The sequence below is a fragment of the Athene cunicularia genome (assembly GCF_003259725.1).
Source record: "Athene cunicularia isolate RWA chromosome 2 unlocalized genomic scaffold, athCun1 chr2_part1, whole genome shotgun sequence".
In the NCBI taxonomy this organism is placed as follows: Eukaryota; Metazoa; Chordata; class Aves; order Strigiformes; family Strigidae; genus Athene; species Athene cunicularia.
In genome coordinates this window covers 56,433,721-56,447,192 of record NW_020799095.1, presented here as the reverse complement: position 1 = coordinate 56,447,192, position 13,472 = coordinate 56,433,721, and the positions used below count along the sequence as shown (strand labels likewise).

The 13,472-nt window shown below is 42.9% G+C and overlaps 1 protein-coding gene across 5 annotated transcripts; it reads right to left on the bottom strand.

Annotated features, from left to right (window-relative positions):
* Positions 1 to 2,656: 2,656 nt before the first annotated feature.
* Positions 2,657 to 13,449, bottom strand: TPMT (thiopurine S-methyltransferase). 5 transcript variants are annotated; one of them, XM_026843031.1, is made up of 9 exons: positions 13,273 to 13,449; positions 12,842 to 13,003; positions 11,978 to 12,070; positions 10,751 to 10,883; positions 10,302 to 10,354; positions 5,466 to 5,540; positions 4,636 to 4,721; positions 3,561 to 3,605; positions 2,657 to 2,790 (listed from the first exon to the last, which is right to left on the bottom strand). In XM_026843031.1, the coding sequence occupies exons 2-9, from the start codon at positions 12,979 to 12,981 to the stop codon at positions 2,675 to 2,677; spliced, it is 741 nt and encodes a 246-aa protein (XP_026698832.1). In that variant the 5' UTR covers positions 12,982 to 13,003; positions 13,273 to 13,449; the 3' UTR covers positions 2,657 to 2,674. The 5 variants fall into 5 exon arrangements, with proteins under 5 accessions (XP_026698832.1, XP_026698827.1, XP_026698831.1 ...); XM_026843026.1 differs by lacking the exon at positions 13,273 to 13,449 and adding an exon at positions 13,126 to 13,222; XM_026843030.1 differs by lacking the exon at positions 13,273 to 13,449 and having other exon boundaries at positions 12,876 to 13,214.
* Between the last annotated feature and the right edge of the window lie 23 nt (positions 13,450 to 13,472).

Genomic DNA, 13,472 nt, shown 5'->3' with positions numbered 1-13,472 from the left:
AAAAAAAGTGTCGCCGAAGCCACCGGGAGCAAGAGTGTGCTCGGTCACGTTCCAGACGTTTAAAGAGTCGCCAAGTCATAATCATCTCTTAAGCTGTTCTAAATCTGTATTTGATTCTAGGAAGTAAGAGCCTGTTCCGAACTGTTCATTGCGTGGGGGTAATTTTTCAGTTTTCCTCTTTTTTTTTTTTTCACAGCTACCAGCACTCCCTGGGGACGATGGACCGCTCAGCAGCCGCCCCCGGGCCGCCCTCTCCGGTAAATCCTCCCCCGGTCGGTGCAGACACGCCTCTACCAAGTTATCGCACCGCCGCTAGTGCTATCGATGCCCGTATCGGGCTAAGGATGCGGTCGCAGTTTCATCGGATTTCTCTTGCTGTCCTGGGAAGCTTTTGAAAATGCAATTAAAATATTTACACTCATCGCTAGCAGCCGCTTTTCTCAAACAGGTAAGTGCGCGCATCTTGGAAGGTGCACGGACAGCACACGCTCGTCCTGCAAGGCGCATTTACAGCGTATCCTCAGAGTAACCGGACGGTACACGCACGGCAGAGCCATCGAGCGCCTGGCCTGTCACGGCTGCTGCGTTATCTGCAAGCCTCAGATAAACTTACACTGCTCCCATGCTGCACCTGAAAAAAACTTCTGGATTGAGAGGAAGGAGATGCTTTGACCTGGTAGCCGCAGTACTGGCCAGAAGTGAAAATATATGAAAATAGCAGCTCCCAGCGTTCCCTGGCCCACTGGCTGCATCCTTTCTTCTCTCTGTCAGTCCAGGCTTAAAGTGCCAGTAGCTACAAGCAATACCGAGAGTTGCAACGGGCTGTAGCTCGGGGACTGCTGTGCTCAAAATCATCATCACAGCTCTAGGACTACAACACTCTAAGAGGCCCCATGGCTTTTACTCACCTTCTGGTCTTGGTGAATTGTAATAGACCACATCACAGTTGTACCTTTCCAGCGTTTTTTAAAATCAGCTGCAAAGGTGAAGTGCTAAGGCTTGGACAACAGGCCCCAAGCCAGAATTGACCTATAGATGAATCCTATATATTTTGTAACTGATAACCATTGAGCTACTAGGTATTGTACTAAGTTATAACAACCCACCTATGCTGATGTAAAAAGTGCTAAAGCACTGAAATATTGCAGCCTGAACAAGAGGCCCCAAGGTGAAGGTGCTAACTTAGCATGTAGCCATTAATAAAATATGTAAACTCACTAGTGAAAGATGAAGCTTAGACAAAATATAATCAGTAGTGAGGAGAAAATGTATTCAACTTTCCTTTCTCAGCCTTATTGAAGGCTGAGAACCCAAGTATCTGACCTTGTTAGAAACTCCCTTGGTTTCCCCCGCTGAGCCAGGCTTTGGGTGGAATCCAACAAGAGAATGAAACCAGAAATTTTCCGCTCAAAACAAAGGTGCCAGCCATTCTGGCCTGTCGATCTCTGCTATATAAGGCCGGGCCCGTTTGCAGCGACTTTGGGTGCCTCACCTAGAGGTGGACACACCATGCAGGATTTCCCACTTGCCGGGACAGGCTCTGCAAACCCTCGCTGTAACCGGGGCTGCCCAGACGCTGCGGGTCTGGATGTTGGTAACATAGGCAAGTGGTGATGGATCTTAATCACTATTCTCTGTCTCATGTAGTAATGTATTTTCCCGTTTGTTGCTTTAGGTACATTATTCTGCCTGTTCTTACTGCATGTCTTCTGTATAACATTATTTGGTTATCACCAGTAAAATACGCTTACTCTTTTCACTCTGGTGTCTAATTGGTATCCTTAATCAGCAGAACAAAAAGGGAGAAGGCCAGGGCCAGAAAGGGTTTTGAGAGCCCTGAACTTTGTGATTTAAAATTGCAGTAGTATCCATACAGAAGTGATAGAAGACCCACAATGGAAGGTTTCTGTTTGGCTGAACAGGCAACAGCTCTGGCGGCTTTCTTTGAAGCCTCTCACCCTACAAGCCCTGTGCTGTTTTTTCTGCTCATAGCTGCACTCTTGAGGGAGCAAGCAGCACAGACAAGAGAAACCTCAGGGATATTTTGTCCCTGTGCTCTCTCCTTTATTGTCAACCAGTTTGCTTCCCTCCTCCCTTTCCTGCTCGATGACAGGTCCCCCTTGGCAGCTGCCACTGAGCATTGTTGCCCACTCACTGCCAGCTCATCTGACTTGTAATCACGACTAACAGGGATAGGGAGAAGAAACTTGCGCCAGCTTCCCGCCTCTCTCACCCAGCTGCCTGGCCTGGCGCAAGGCCACCGTCGTGGGAAACAGTATTTGAACAGCAGCTGCCATTGCTCCCAGGGTGGCCAGCTGACGAGGCCATCCTGCGGAGCACTGGGCAGACAACATCAACTGGCAACGTCCAAAAAGAAACGGAAGCATTTCTTTTTCCCAGCTCTGATGATTTGAATTGATATGGAAGAAAAAAATACACATTTTTAGAATGCGTATTTGTGCATGAAGTTTAAGAAAAGCTACGTGCATCTCAAGACAGTGAAAGCAGCTATGTAGGAGAGCTGACTTGATAAGCAAAATGGAGAAAAATGTTCCACAGGCATTTTTCTGTACACTGAAGCCTGCTTTAAGAGTGCACCAAAACATGTCTCATTTTAAAAAGTGAGATAAAAATAAAGGCAAGATGGTAAGCAAGTTGTTTTAATTAATTTTAATCAAGCTACAAACTTGAGTACATACAGCACCTCCAGAAAATAATCTAGTCCCCATTGTCTGTGTCTGTCTGAGAAGTCATCAACTTTTTGAAGACACTTAATTTCACAGTGGTTGCCTGAAAAGGAGGAAAGAGTAACAAATTACTGAACAATTAGTCACTGAAAAATGCGAACCATCAGGAAAAAAAAAAATCCTATCCACAGATTTCCTCATAGTCCCTAATACAGTGGTGCAAATACACTGGGGAAAACTTAGGAGTCTTGCACTGGGATGCAACTGTCCATGACAGTGACTCACTGCACACACTGCAGGGGTCTCAGAAAGCTGTAAATTTAAAAGAAGTGCAATATCAAAGCATATCAGGAGGAACTTTTAAAATAAAATTCCTGCCACAATTCTGTGTTTCATTATTCTGAGGGATTTGAGGTGTACATTTAGCATTTTCTTTGCATGGCAAGTTACTTTTCTTCTTTGGCTACAAAAGTATAGCAGATATTGCAGAATTGGTAAGCCTTGTATTAAAACCAGAGTAGCTGGTGATGAGGTGCAAAAACAAAAGCATCAAATGGGCCTGACAGCAGCTCCGAGATCACTGAACGCAGTATGAATCCTGGGAGAATGAAAAGATGCCAAGGGGAGGAAAGAGACAGTAGTATCTGCCTCTTGGGTTTTCTACATATCTTTTGAAGAGCTGAGCATTTTCCTTGATAGCAAAATTCCTGTGGCTAAATGGTATTTGTTTTCCCCAGTATTTTTCCATGACTCCACCCCTTGGATAAGAAGCATATGGCTCTCTATCACTTGTCACAGGGCAAGGTAGAAGCATATAAACATGTTTATTTGTTTTGGGAAAAATTCCTAAGGGTTAGATGAAGTATCACTTACCAAACAAGCTTTTAATTTCAGATTCAGGAACATAAAATGGTGGGCCTGAAAGAAAACAGGTGAAGCTAATCAGAGAGAAGACACGCGAAGGAAACAAACGTCTACACTGCAGCAGGAGAGCCAGCCCCATCACTCACAGGACCTGGCCCATAATCGGGCCCCACTGTGTAGCACCATCTGCAGGTACCAGAAAACACCATGTCCAAGAACTCGTGGCACCTGGTTGGGCCACCAGACAGCTTCAGGTGATGCTGCTGCATCATCTCCAGGCTGCAGTCAGGGTAGCCATGTTGTCAGAAGTCATAAACTTGCCATGGACACAACCACTCTCAGTGCGCTGTGTAAATCCGGCCTACAATCTCTTTATACTACAATGGCATAATTAAAGCTAAAAGCTAAATAATGTGAGAGGGAGAGCAATGAATTAGACTATTGTTGCTTATGATAACAAGACATATTTTTTTCAGGGATAATTATACTGAAGAGCCTAAAAGCAGCAAGAAATCTTTTTTTTTTTTTTTGAGAGTTAATAATTAAAAAAAACCCCAAAACTTTTAAAATACCTCAGACTTTGGTATGTAATAGAAGTTATAAAAGGAAAAAATATTTTATGATTTTACAGAATTTCACCTCTTCCAAGCATATTCAGACCATGGCAGTGGCTGGGAGAGAGGCACAGGATTGGCAAAATGTTGGGTTGCAAGTACTGGGTAAATAGAGCGCAGCCAATGTTCTTGGGATTGCTTCAAGCTCCCTAGGCCAGACAGGATGTTACTCTAAGCATTTGCTCTTCCAGCTTCATTATCACAGCCATGTTTCCAGTTTCATTTCATTGTTAATATACCAGTCTGTCCTCCACTTACCCTTAGCATGTCTGAATGTTAGAGAGAAAGCAAATTTTGTCTCAAGCTTGGTCAACATCTAAAATTTTTAACACACAGTTGTATTGGTGTGATCAGCTGACAAAGCTATGCTGATAAAATACCTGGGGAAGATACTAACATATCTACCGCGTCTATATGCAATTTGTATTATAGCATGCAAAATCAAAACATGAACAGTGCCAAGTTCTCACCCTTGTGTTTGTTTGGATCATATGAAACCGTAACGAGGAGATAAGAAGAATTTTTCTCCATTAGGGTGATCATCAAACTGACATAGCTAAAAGGAGAAAGTTATACTCTGTTATTTTGGAACTGTACAAACATTCAAGCATAGTATTCAAAATATTCAAAAGAAGAGGTAATGTGTACTTCTGTGCAGACACAACTTGAACTGAAAGTAATCAAAGTTCAGTTTTAATTTCATAAGCTTGAAAATCATGCTACACATGAAACACCTCAAATCAAGGTTACTGTTTACTCATAAACAAGCATTTATCTTTTTTGCATACTCATCTCAAAACTAAGAGACAAGACATAGTATTCATCTGCCACAGTCTAGAATACAGTACACAAAACAGTACTGATCTTTTAAAATTATTGTGAATTCAAGATTATGTATCTAATTAAGAAATCCTGAGGGTAGGGTCAAACTACATTTGGGTTGGCTATAGGCAAGAACGGAAAGTTTGAATAAAGGGAAGTGAGGGGGGAAAAAAGAACAAAGAGAGGAGAAGCAGATGGGGTGAAAAGGAAATAATAAAATTCAGATGAGACTTGCAGCTCTGCTTCTGCTGGGCTGGAACAAACCACATTTTTCCCACCAAGTGGCAAGACAGCTTCCTGAAGGAAGCTCAAAAATCTTGAGTACAGCACTCTGTGACTGCAGCTGATGCTTGTGCTAGAGAAGAACTCGTGTAGGTTCATCCTTTAAATAAAAGAGGACTCATCCACAAGTGGCAGGAGAAAAAATGTGTCACTGCATACATTAGAGAAAAGACAGTAACAAATCAAATTTACTAACCGTTCTCTGTCGCATGGATTCACAGCTACTAGAGCTCCTCGGTCCCAAACCCCATCAAACTTGCCAACTATTGAGCTATAGGGAGATGAGGAAAAGGCTTAAAAATAGTAAAAAGGCACCTTCGTATTCATTCAGATACTTCTGTGAAGTCACAAGGATTCTCCAGCTAGCTGTGCAGATTCCCCACTACCTTTTTGTTACAGTCCAGTGTGATCCAAAACAGTATGATCTGGAACCCATGAAATTACCCTGGTACATGGCCCTGCTGTGATACCAAAGAGGTTCTGGAATTGCTCAGCATCTCCCCATCATTAGAGGGTGCTGAGACAAGGTAGGGAGGAAGGAAAGTACCTTAAACACATTTGGGCACTAAGTCTTGGGTCTGGCAATCATATCCTGCCATGACCCTTGAGGCAGCACTTAACGTGCATTCAGCACGTCAATAATTCTTGGCCACCTTCAAAACCTCACATCAATTCAAATGCAGGTTAAGGAAGGTGCCTCATTCCTTTACTGTCATTGAACTCATCACACTCAATCATCTTAAACACCTCAATTTCCAGCTATATGCCCAGGACCATTAGCTTCAGCTTGAAATTTGTTTAATGTTAGAAAAGCTAAGTTACACTACTGCTTGCCCTAGTTTAACACTGCACAGACACAGCTTTTGCTGGCAGATGGCTTCAGTGACCACCCAAAACCTGCAATGGCTAAGACTATTGTGAAGCGCCTTTACTGATGGGTGGTAAGAGCAGTCAGGGTGACACTGGAGATGATATCGAGGCTGAGAGGGCAGGGGGGTGGGTGGGAAGGAAGAGCCTTGTTTCTGATATGCAAAGGCCTTGTATTAAAACCAAGACACCTGAAGATGTGTTGCAAAGAAAGGCAAAATGGTCAAACAGGACTAAGGCTGCAGCTACAAGATCAGGAATTTAAAGAGTAAGGTAGTGATAATGTGGATTGCATCACTTTAAAGAAAGTTGGAAGTAAGTTTACTTAGTGAGTATGGAATTGTGCAATACCTTTCTGCCTACTGGGCGGGTGTCAGAGTCCAATTGCATCACCTCTTTCTTCACTTCTGTACTGGTTTTGTCTGGGGTAGAGTTAATTTTCTTCATAGCAGCTGCTATGGGGCTTTGCTTTGGATTTGTGCTGAAAACAGGGTTGATAATACAGGGATGTTTTTCTTATTGCTGAGCCATATTTTGTTATTGCTGAGCAGTGCTTACACAGAAACTTTTCTGCTCCTCATCCCACTCCACCAGCAAGGAGGCTGAGGGTGCACAAGAAGTTGGGAAGGGACACATCTGAGACAGCTGACCCCAATTGACCAAAGGGATATTCCAGACCAGGGGACTGGGGGGAGGGTGGCGGGGGTGCTGCTTGGGGACTGGCCTGGGTATTGGTCGGTTGGTGGTGGGCAATTGTTTACATTTGCATCATTTGTCTTTCTTGGGTTTCATTTTCCTCTATTTTTGACTGCTGTGCCCTGCGCCTTTTTTTTTTTTCCTTTTTTTTTTTTTTTTATTAAACTGTTTTTATCTTAACCCCAAGTTTCTTTCTCATTTTTACCCTTCTGATTGTCCCTGCCATCCCACAGGGTAAGGAGTGGGGAGTGGGCAAGCAGCTGTGTGGTGCTTAGCTGCCATCTGAGGTTAAACCACAACTGCTCCCTCCCTGCTGCTCATTTCATTGCTAAGTATCTGGCATTTAACCTAGAAGCTGATCCTGTACTTCCCACTCTACTGTGATGAGACATGATAACACTTTTAAGACCAGACTTCTTTTAAAGTTTGCCAAGACTAAGCACCTAATTTAAATAACCAGCCTCTTAAATGAAAGGAGATTTTTGAAGAGACATCTTATCATGCAATGGGCATGAAGGGGACAAAGCAAAGTCCAATGGGGCAGGTGACACACTTGATCTTCTGAGGCTTGGAGACTGTTCTCCTCTCTGCATAGCTGAGTCTGCAGCATGACCTTAGGCAAGCCCCTGAAGTGTTCCGTACTTGGTTTTTTCTTCCCAACTTTAATCTGGTCTAACTGGAATGATGGGGGTGGCTCCATATAGGCATTTCATATATTTTACTCTCCACTGATTTCATCAGAGCCTACAGACCTCGCAGGCTTCAGGCAGCCTCATGCTGTGGACATACTCCAGTCCTGGTCTCCTGGTTGCCCAGATCTCAGGACCTGCTGAGCGTCTGGGTGCTCCCTGCCTGTCTGCACATCCAATTTCCTCCTGAGGAAAACCAAGCCATGAGGAAAAGGTCAAAAAAGGTATACAGCTGTCTTTCATCCTGATGTGGAGTCAGGATCAAGCCAAGGTGTTAGAGATGCTCCTCTTGGGTGTACCTTTCGTTGTATCACTACCCAATCTTTTAGCTCTATATTATCTCCTGCTATGTGTTTATATGGTACATAGCACAAGAGATCACAGTCTAGATACTACTACAGCTAATAAAAATTAACCTGTAAAGCAGAAATTCACATCTCTACAGAGATCCCACTGGATTTAATCACTAAAGTTATGAATTTCTATCTCTGCATATGTTTAATAGTTTCAATTAATGCAATTTTTTTTTCCAAGTCTTCAGCCATAATTGTATTAGGAGGCACAATGGTTGTGTAATATAACTTGTTTTACATATGTCCCACAGTTCTCACAAAGAGCAGTAATTCCTGTTACTCTTTAACTAGCAAGAGTCTTTGAAATGTCTCATTCTGACAAAGGTCAGGAGCACATCTGAGTTCTCCTCTAATGAATGCTGGGTTAATGGAGATCAAAGGGATTTGTTAGCAGGCCAGCCTCAGCAAGAGAGAAGTAAGTTTAATTTCCATAATTACTGGGCAATTAATCAAATTGTCTGTACACAGAAACTAGAAGAGTGTGTGCATTTTTCTAGTCACAGATATCTGCTGACTGCTGTAGGGAATGCAGTTCATACTTTCACCATTACTGCACCCAGTACAGAACCATGCATCCAGAACATGCATCTGCAGATTTATTTTGTGGATGACAAACTATGTACTGGAACCAGTAATATGCACTGAAAATGTCATTAATTACTTATCTTTGGTTTATTTCATAATGTTATTCCACCATGTCCTGATGGAAGTTACAGATTTCACCATGCTACTTTATGAAATTTAGAACAGAATTTTTCAAAAATTGCTGACAATAAGCTTAAGCAACCTCTGGGCAACTTGTCAACTCACAGCAAGAAGGATTTATAGGGATCTACACAGCAAGCAGCACCACTGCAGGGGCAAGGCAGGGAAAATAATCAGGCAGTATCTACAAAGTCACGTTCACATACAGCCCATCTGTTCCAAGGCACTCGCTTTGCAGGACTAGTTATATATACACCACTCTAACCAACTGGAGTCAGCTGCACCAGCAGAAGTCTTAGCAACAGTCTGTTGTCTAAAAGACTTTGGATTCTAGTAATGGATATGCTTTTTTTTTTTTTTTTCTAGTTTATGCAGATTAAAGAAGGATCATAGAGTAAACACCATGTTCTGGTGTCCTAAACTACCAGTTATGCCTGTATATGTAGCAGCTCTGAAAAGCCCATCCAAGTAAAGATTAAGACTTGACCTCCTTCTTCTTATTGAACAGCCATGGAACAAATCCTTGTTCTTGACAGTTGTTTGTAAGAAAAGCAGACAAACACACAAACTTCACCAAAACCTTATAATCTAGGTAAAATCATGTCTGAGTAAGAACTGCAAGAACTGCACTGTAGTGCAGGTCTGTGGGCACCTTCAGCTTCCTACAAGATACATTACAAAACCAGAAACAACACAACTTTCTTGCACGCTCTCCAATCTCCAGCTACCCTAGGACCAGCCTAGGTCTGAGGTCATTTTAGGACAGATTTAAACATGCCCGTTCCCAACACCACTAGGAAGCTTCTGAGGACAAATAACTATGCCAGATGCCTTACTGCCAAGGCAGAGTCTTCTATGCTAGAGGCAGGAGAGAGTCCAAAGTCCTCCTGTAGTATCTGAGCAACTGGGTAATATTCAAAATTCCCCCACCAGCTGACACTTCAGCAGAAGGTCAGGTGGAAAGCCACCACAAAATCTGGGAAGTGACGAGGCCACAAAGCACAATGGGTTGAAATATTTTTCAGGGCACAGTAGTGCAGACAGTATTGAAGTATTTTGCATTTTCTGTTGTGCCTTTTAACTAAGGCCACTTTAGCACTAAAAATCCCTAAGAAGATATTAGCAAGTCAAGCCATGTTTGTCAAGACACCTGCAGAGTCAGTGTTTGACAATATATTATGTAGTCACATACACTGCAGTGATGTAGTGTACTTCAAGTCTGTTGAGAAAAGCACATTAAGTAAAGCATGGGACACATATAATCAATGTGTACAGCTTACCTATGCATAAGTTAATCAATAGTTTAGAGAAAAAATAGATATGGTATTTACAGGAAAAGCTAAGACGACACCTCTAGGTATATTCTCTTTACTTTTACTAAGCTACTCTGAGTAAGGGATTGTGCTAGGGTTTTGCTTCACAGAAACCATCAATAATGTCAAAGATAATTTGGTTTTACTGTAAAAGCAAACATATTTTTCTATAGCTTTCACAGGATGGCTTAGAACAAGAAGCCCATTTAAAGATATTTAGTTGGCATCTTTATCTAACAACAACAGAGTTAGTTTTTGTTGGGAGACTGGCTATTCACATTTCTCATGCAAGTTAGTGTTTCCTTGAGAGGACCTATTCCAAATCTTTATGGCTGATTCAAATAAAATAACATGACAGTATTAACACATTTGATTACAGAGAATTGTACAAAACACTGTGTATTCCTACCTGGACAAATCATAAATACTGCAGCAGTACAGAGAAACGTTCCCAGAGGTACTCTACAATACAAAGCATACAAAACTATACTTATCAGCAAACTATCCTTTGATATGCATTTACAAGTGTATATTTATACTTTAACCCTTAAAATAGACACATATATTATTTTTAAATATACACTTAGGTGCAATAGGGAAAAACTGTAAGAAACATTTTCAGGTTTCATTTACTGAGGTATCTCTCCTCATCCTCTTCAGAGAGGCAAAATTAATAAGCTCAAAAGAAGAACTACACAGTCCAAAATTACAACTCAGACCTTCCTTTCAGACCTCTTCAGGAGAGGTGAATGATTACCAGCAAGACAGAGGCATAAAAGCAGAATGACTTGTTTGCTCAGTTCTGTCTGCATTGCATGATTAACTACACCAGATTATTCAACAACGCAGGAAACATACCTGAAACTTTTTTGCTCCTGAAATCTCTGGGACTGGTTCCTCGTGATAAGGCAGACTGTGTTCCGCAAAAAACTCCCTCAGTGCTTGCTCACTGACTTCCACACCAACGACGCTGTGTCCCATGTCCACCAGCCTGCACACAGCAGAGGGAGGTCCCAAGTTTATGTGAGGCTCACGGCTTGGGCCACTACCAAATGCGTATATCTCATGCAGCATTTATTCAGTAGGGAAAGCCTGGTTTTAGGATGCACTGGTATGTCTAATCCTGACTTTCTGGAGCGTTCATGTTTTATTGAATACCTTCCTTCCATGATCTGAGCTTAAATTAGCACCACTCAGCATAGAGTTGACAAGGATTTAACGGGCTTTATTTAGACTGAATGGATTATACATTTATTTCTATGAACTCGATGAGAACAAAGGTAACTGTTACACAGAGAAACTGCCCATTTCAGTTTACTGAAATCCGTTCTGCTCGGAACTGCAGCAGCTGAGGCACACCGTCCACCCAGCTGCCTCTGCGGCTTGGCAGGAGCCGGCAGCAGGGTGCGGTAACTGCTTCACTGCTGTGGCTCAGCGCAACAGCAACGTGCGTCAGAGCCCGCAGCCAGCCTAGGAAGTAGCTACCATGATAAAACCTGGTGAGTGGGACTAACTTGACTCCTTGAGGATGCAGTTCAGTGAGGGCTTTTTGGTTTGTGTTCCTTCCCTCCAAGAAAAAACACTGGTGTATACAGTCCCTAATTATAAATACAACCCACATTTAAAAAAGTAAAAAGTAAAATAGTAAATGTAAAAAACAGGAAGTTATATTTAGCCCAAATCACTGAAGTTCCCCATGTCACATGCTACATGGTCCCTTGAAAATGTGCTCTGGCACAACTGGCCTCATCACAGGCAATTTAAGCACTAGCACCAAAAGCAGCAATGGTAAGGGCACAGCTTCAGTCACTCTGGCCATCACAAAGTCATCGTTCCCCAAACTGACCTCAGGACAATCAGGAGGACTTTCAGGTTAGTCCTTATCCATCCCATTTATGCTACTATACAAAATGGCAGCAAATGAACCCAAATTTCCCCCTCCCTTCAGCCTCCAGTGAGGCTGTTTTCCTACAAGCAGAGTTGCAGCACGTTTCTGCTGGCTGATAGAAGGTTGGGAATTCCCCCTCTCCCTCCCTCCACTTCCCAGATCACATAAGATTTTTGCTCTTATAATTTGTGCTTTACCATTTCATCTCTACCGCTTTACCACAAAGAGGGAAAAATATCCTCAGTTCACTCCTGCCATTTAAAAGAACATTCAGGTACTTCTGGAGGAGCCTGCAGAGAACAGATAATGTTTTACTTAATGCTGCAAGTATTTGTGCTGGCACATTAAAAGCCAAATGCTACGCACTATGCCAGGTAGCACACAAACGCCATGATGGAACATAGGTTCTAAGTTCAACCTGCTTCACACTGTTAGTAATAAAAACATTCCCCTTCCATTTACTTAGAAATAAATTTAATTTCTGTTAGAAACACATTTCTTTTTGTTCTGTTTGTCTTTTCAAGTAAACAAACCAACCAACCTACCTCTTAAGAGGGCCACAACAGACAGCTTAAACACTATTATTATTATTAAACATTCATATCAATCAAAACACTTCTACAGGTCTCAAATATAAGTTTCATTGGTTGAAAGACTATATAATCAGGTTTGCTCTCTGAGGTCCCTGCCTTCCAGAACACAGTAATTGCTTCAAAGCCCTCTGCATATTGTTTTAGGCCCTAGTTTCATGACATATGAACAGCAGTGCAGAGCTTGTGCATCAAAAAAATGTAAGATTTTTTAGCCAAGCTATCCAAGCTTTACAGTTTAAAACCTAATTCAAAAGTTCTAAATTCATTTCAATCCTTTCTTTTCCCTGACCTTTTTTGACAAATGTAGGTCACGGAAGTATGTATATTTTTGTGGCAAGCTCTGCCTGTGCAAAATCATTTTCTTTTTGTAAATGGTCTATTTTCTATTAAGAGTTTTTTGATTGAGTCAAGTCATTAATCTCACTGCAATTATTTAAACAGCTGAGGTAGAAGTGCGAAGTCACGTACGGATGCCCTTGCTCCTTGTGAAACCCAATGTTACCCATTTCCCATTTTTGCAGCCATTCCTCCTCAGTCACCACTCTGTCTTTCTGTGACCCGATGTCTGAGCCTTCCAGGGCGCCGGGGGCGGCTGCTGAGCGGTCCATCGTCCCCAGGGAGTGCTGGTAGCTGTGAAAAAAAAAAAAAGAGGAAAACTGAAAAATTACCCCCACGCAATGAACAGTTCGGAACAGGCTCTTACTTCCTAGAATCAAATACAGATTTAGAACAGCTTAAGAGATGATTATGACTTGGCGACTCTTTAAACGTCTGGAACGTGACCGAGCACACTCTTGCTCCCGGTGGCTTCGGCGACACTTTTTTTTCCCGGAGCGAAGCTGCTCAGACGCGGCCCGTGAAGCATTACGGCAGGGCCGCCGACCTCCCGTTCCGCGCACCCCTGGAAGCCACCCAGGGGCTGCGGACGCCGCCTCCCGGGGGGCCCGGGGGGTACCCGCGGGCCGGTAAGTAGGTCGATGCCGACACTTCTCCTTCCCACGCGAAACCCGTGGGCAGACCACGGGGGCGAGAGGCGGCTCGGGGCGCCCGGGAAGACCCGGTGGGGCTCAGCAGCCCCCCAACACCCCCCGCCCCCCCC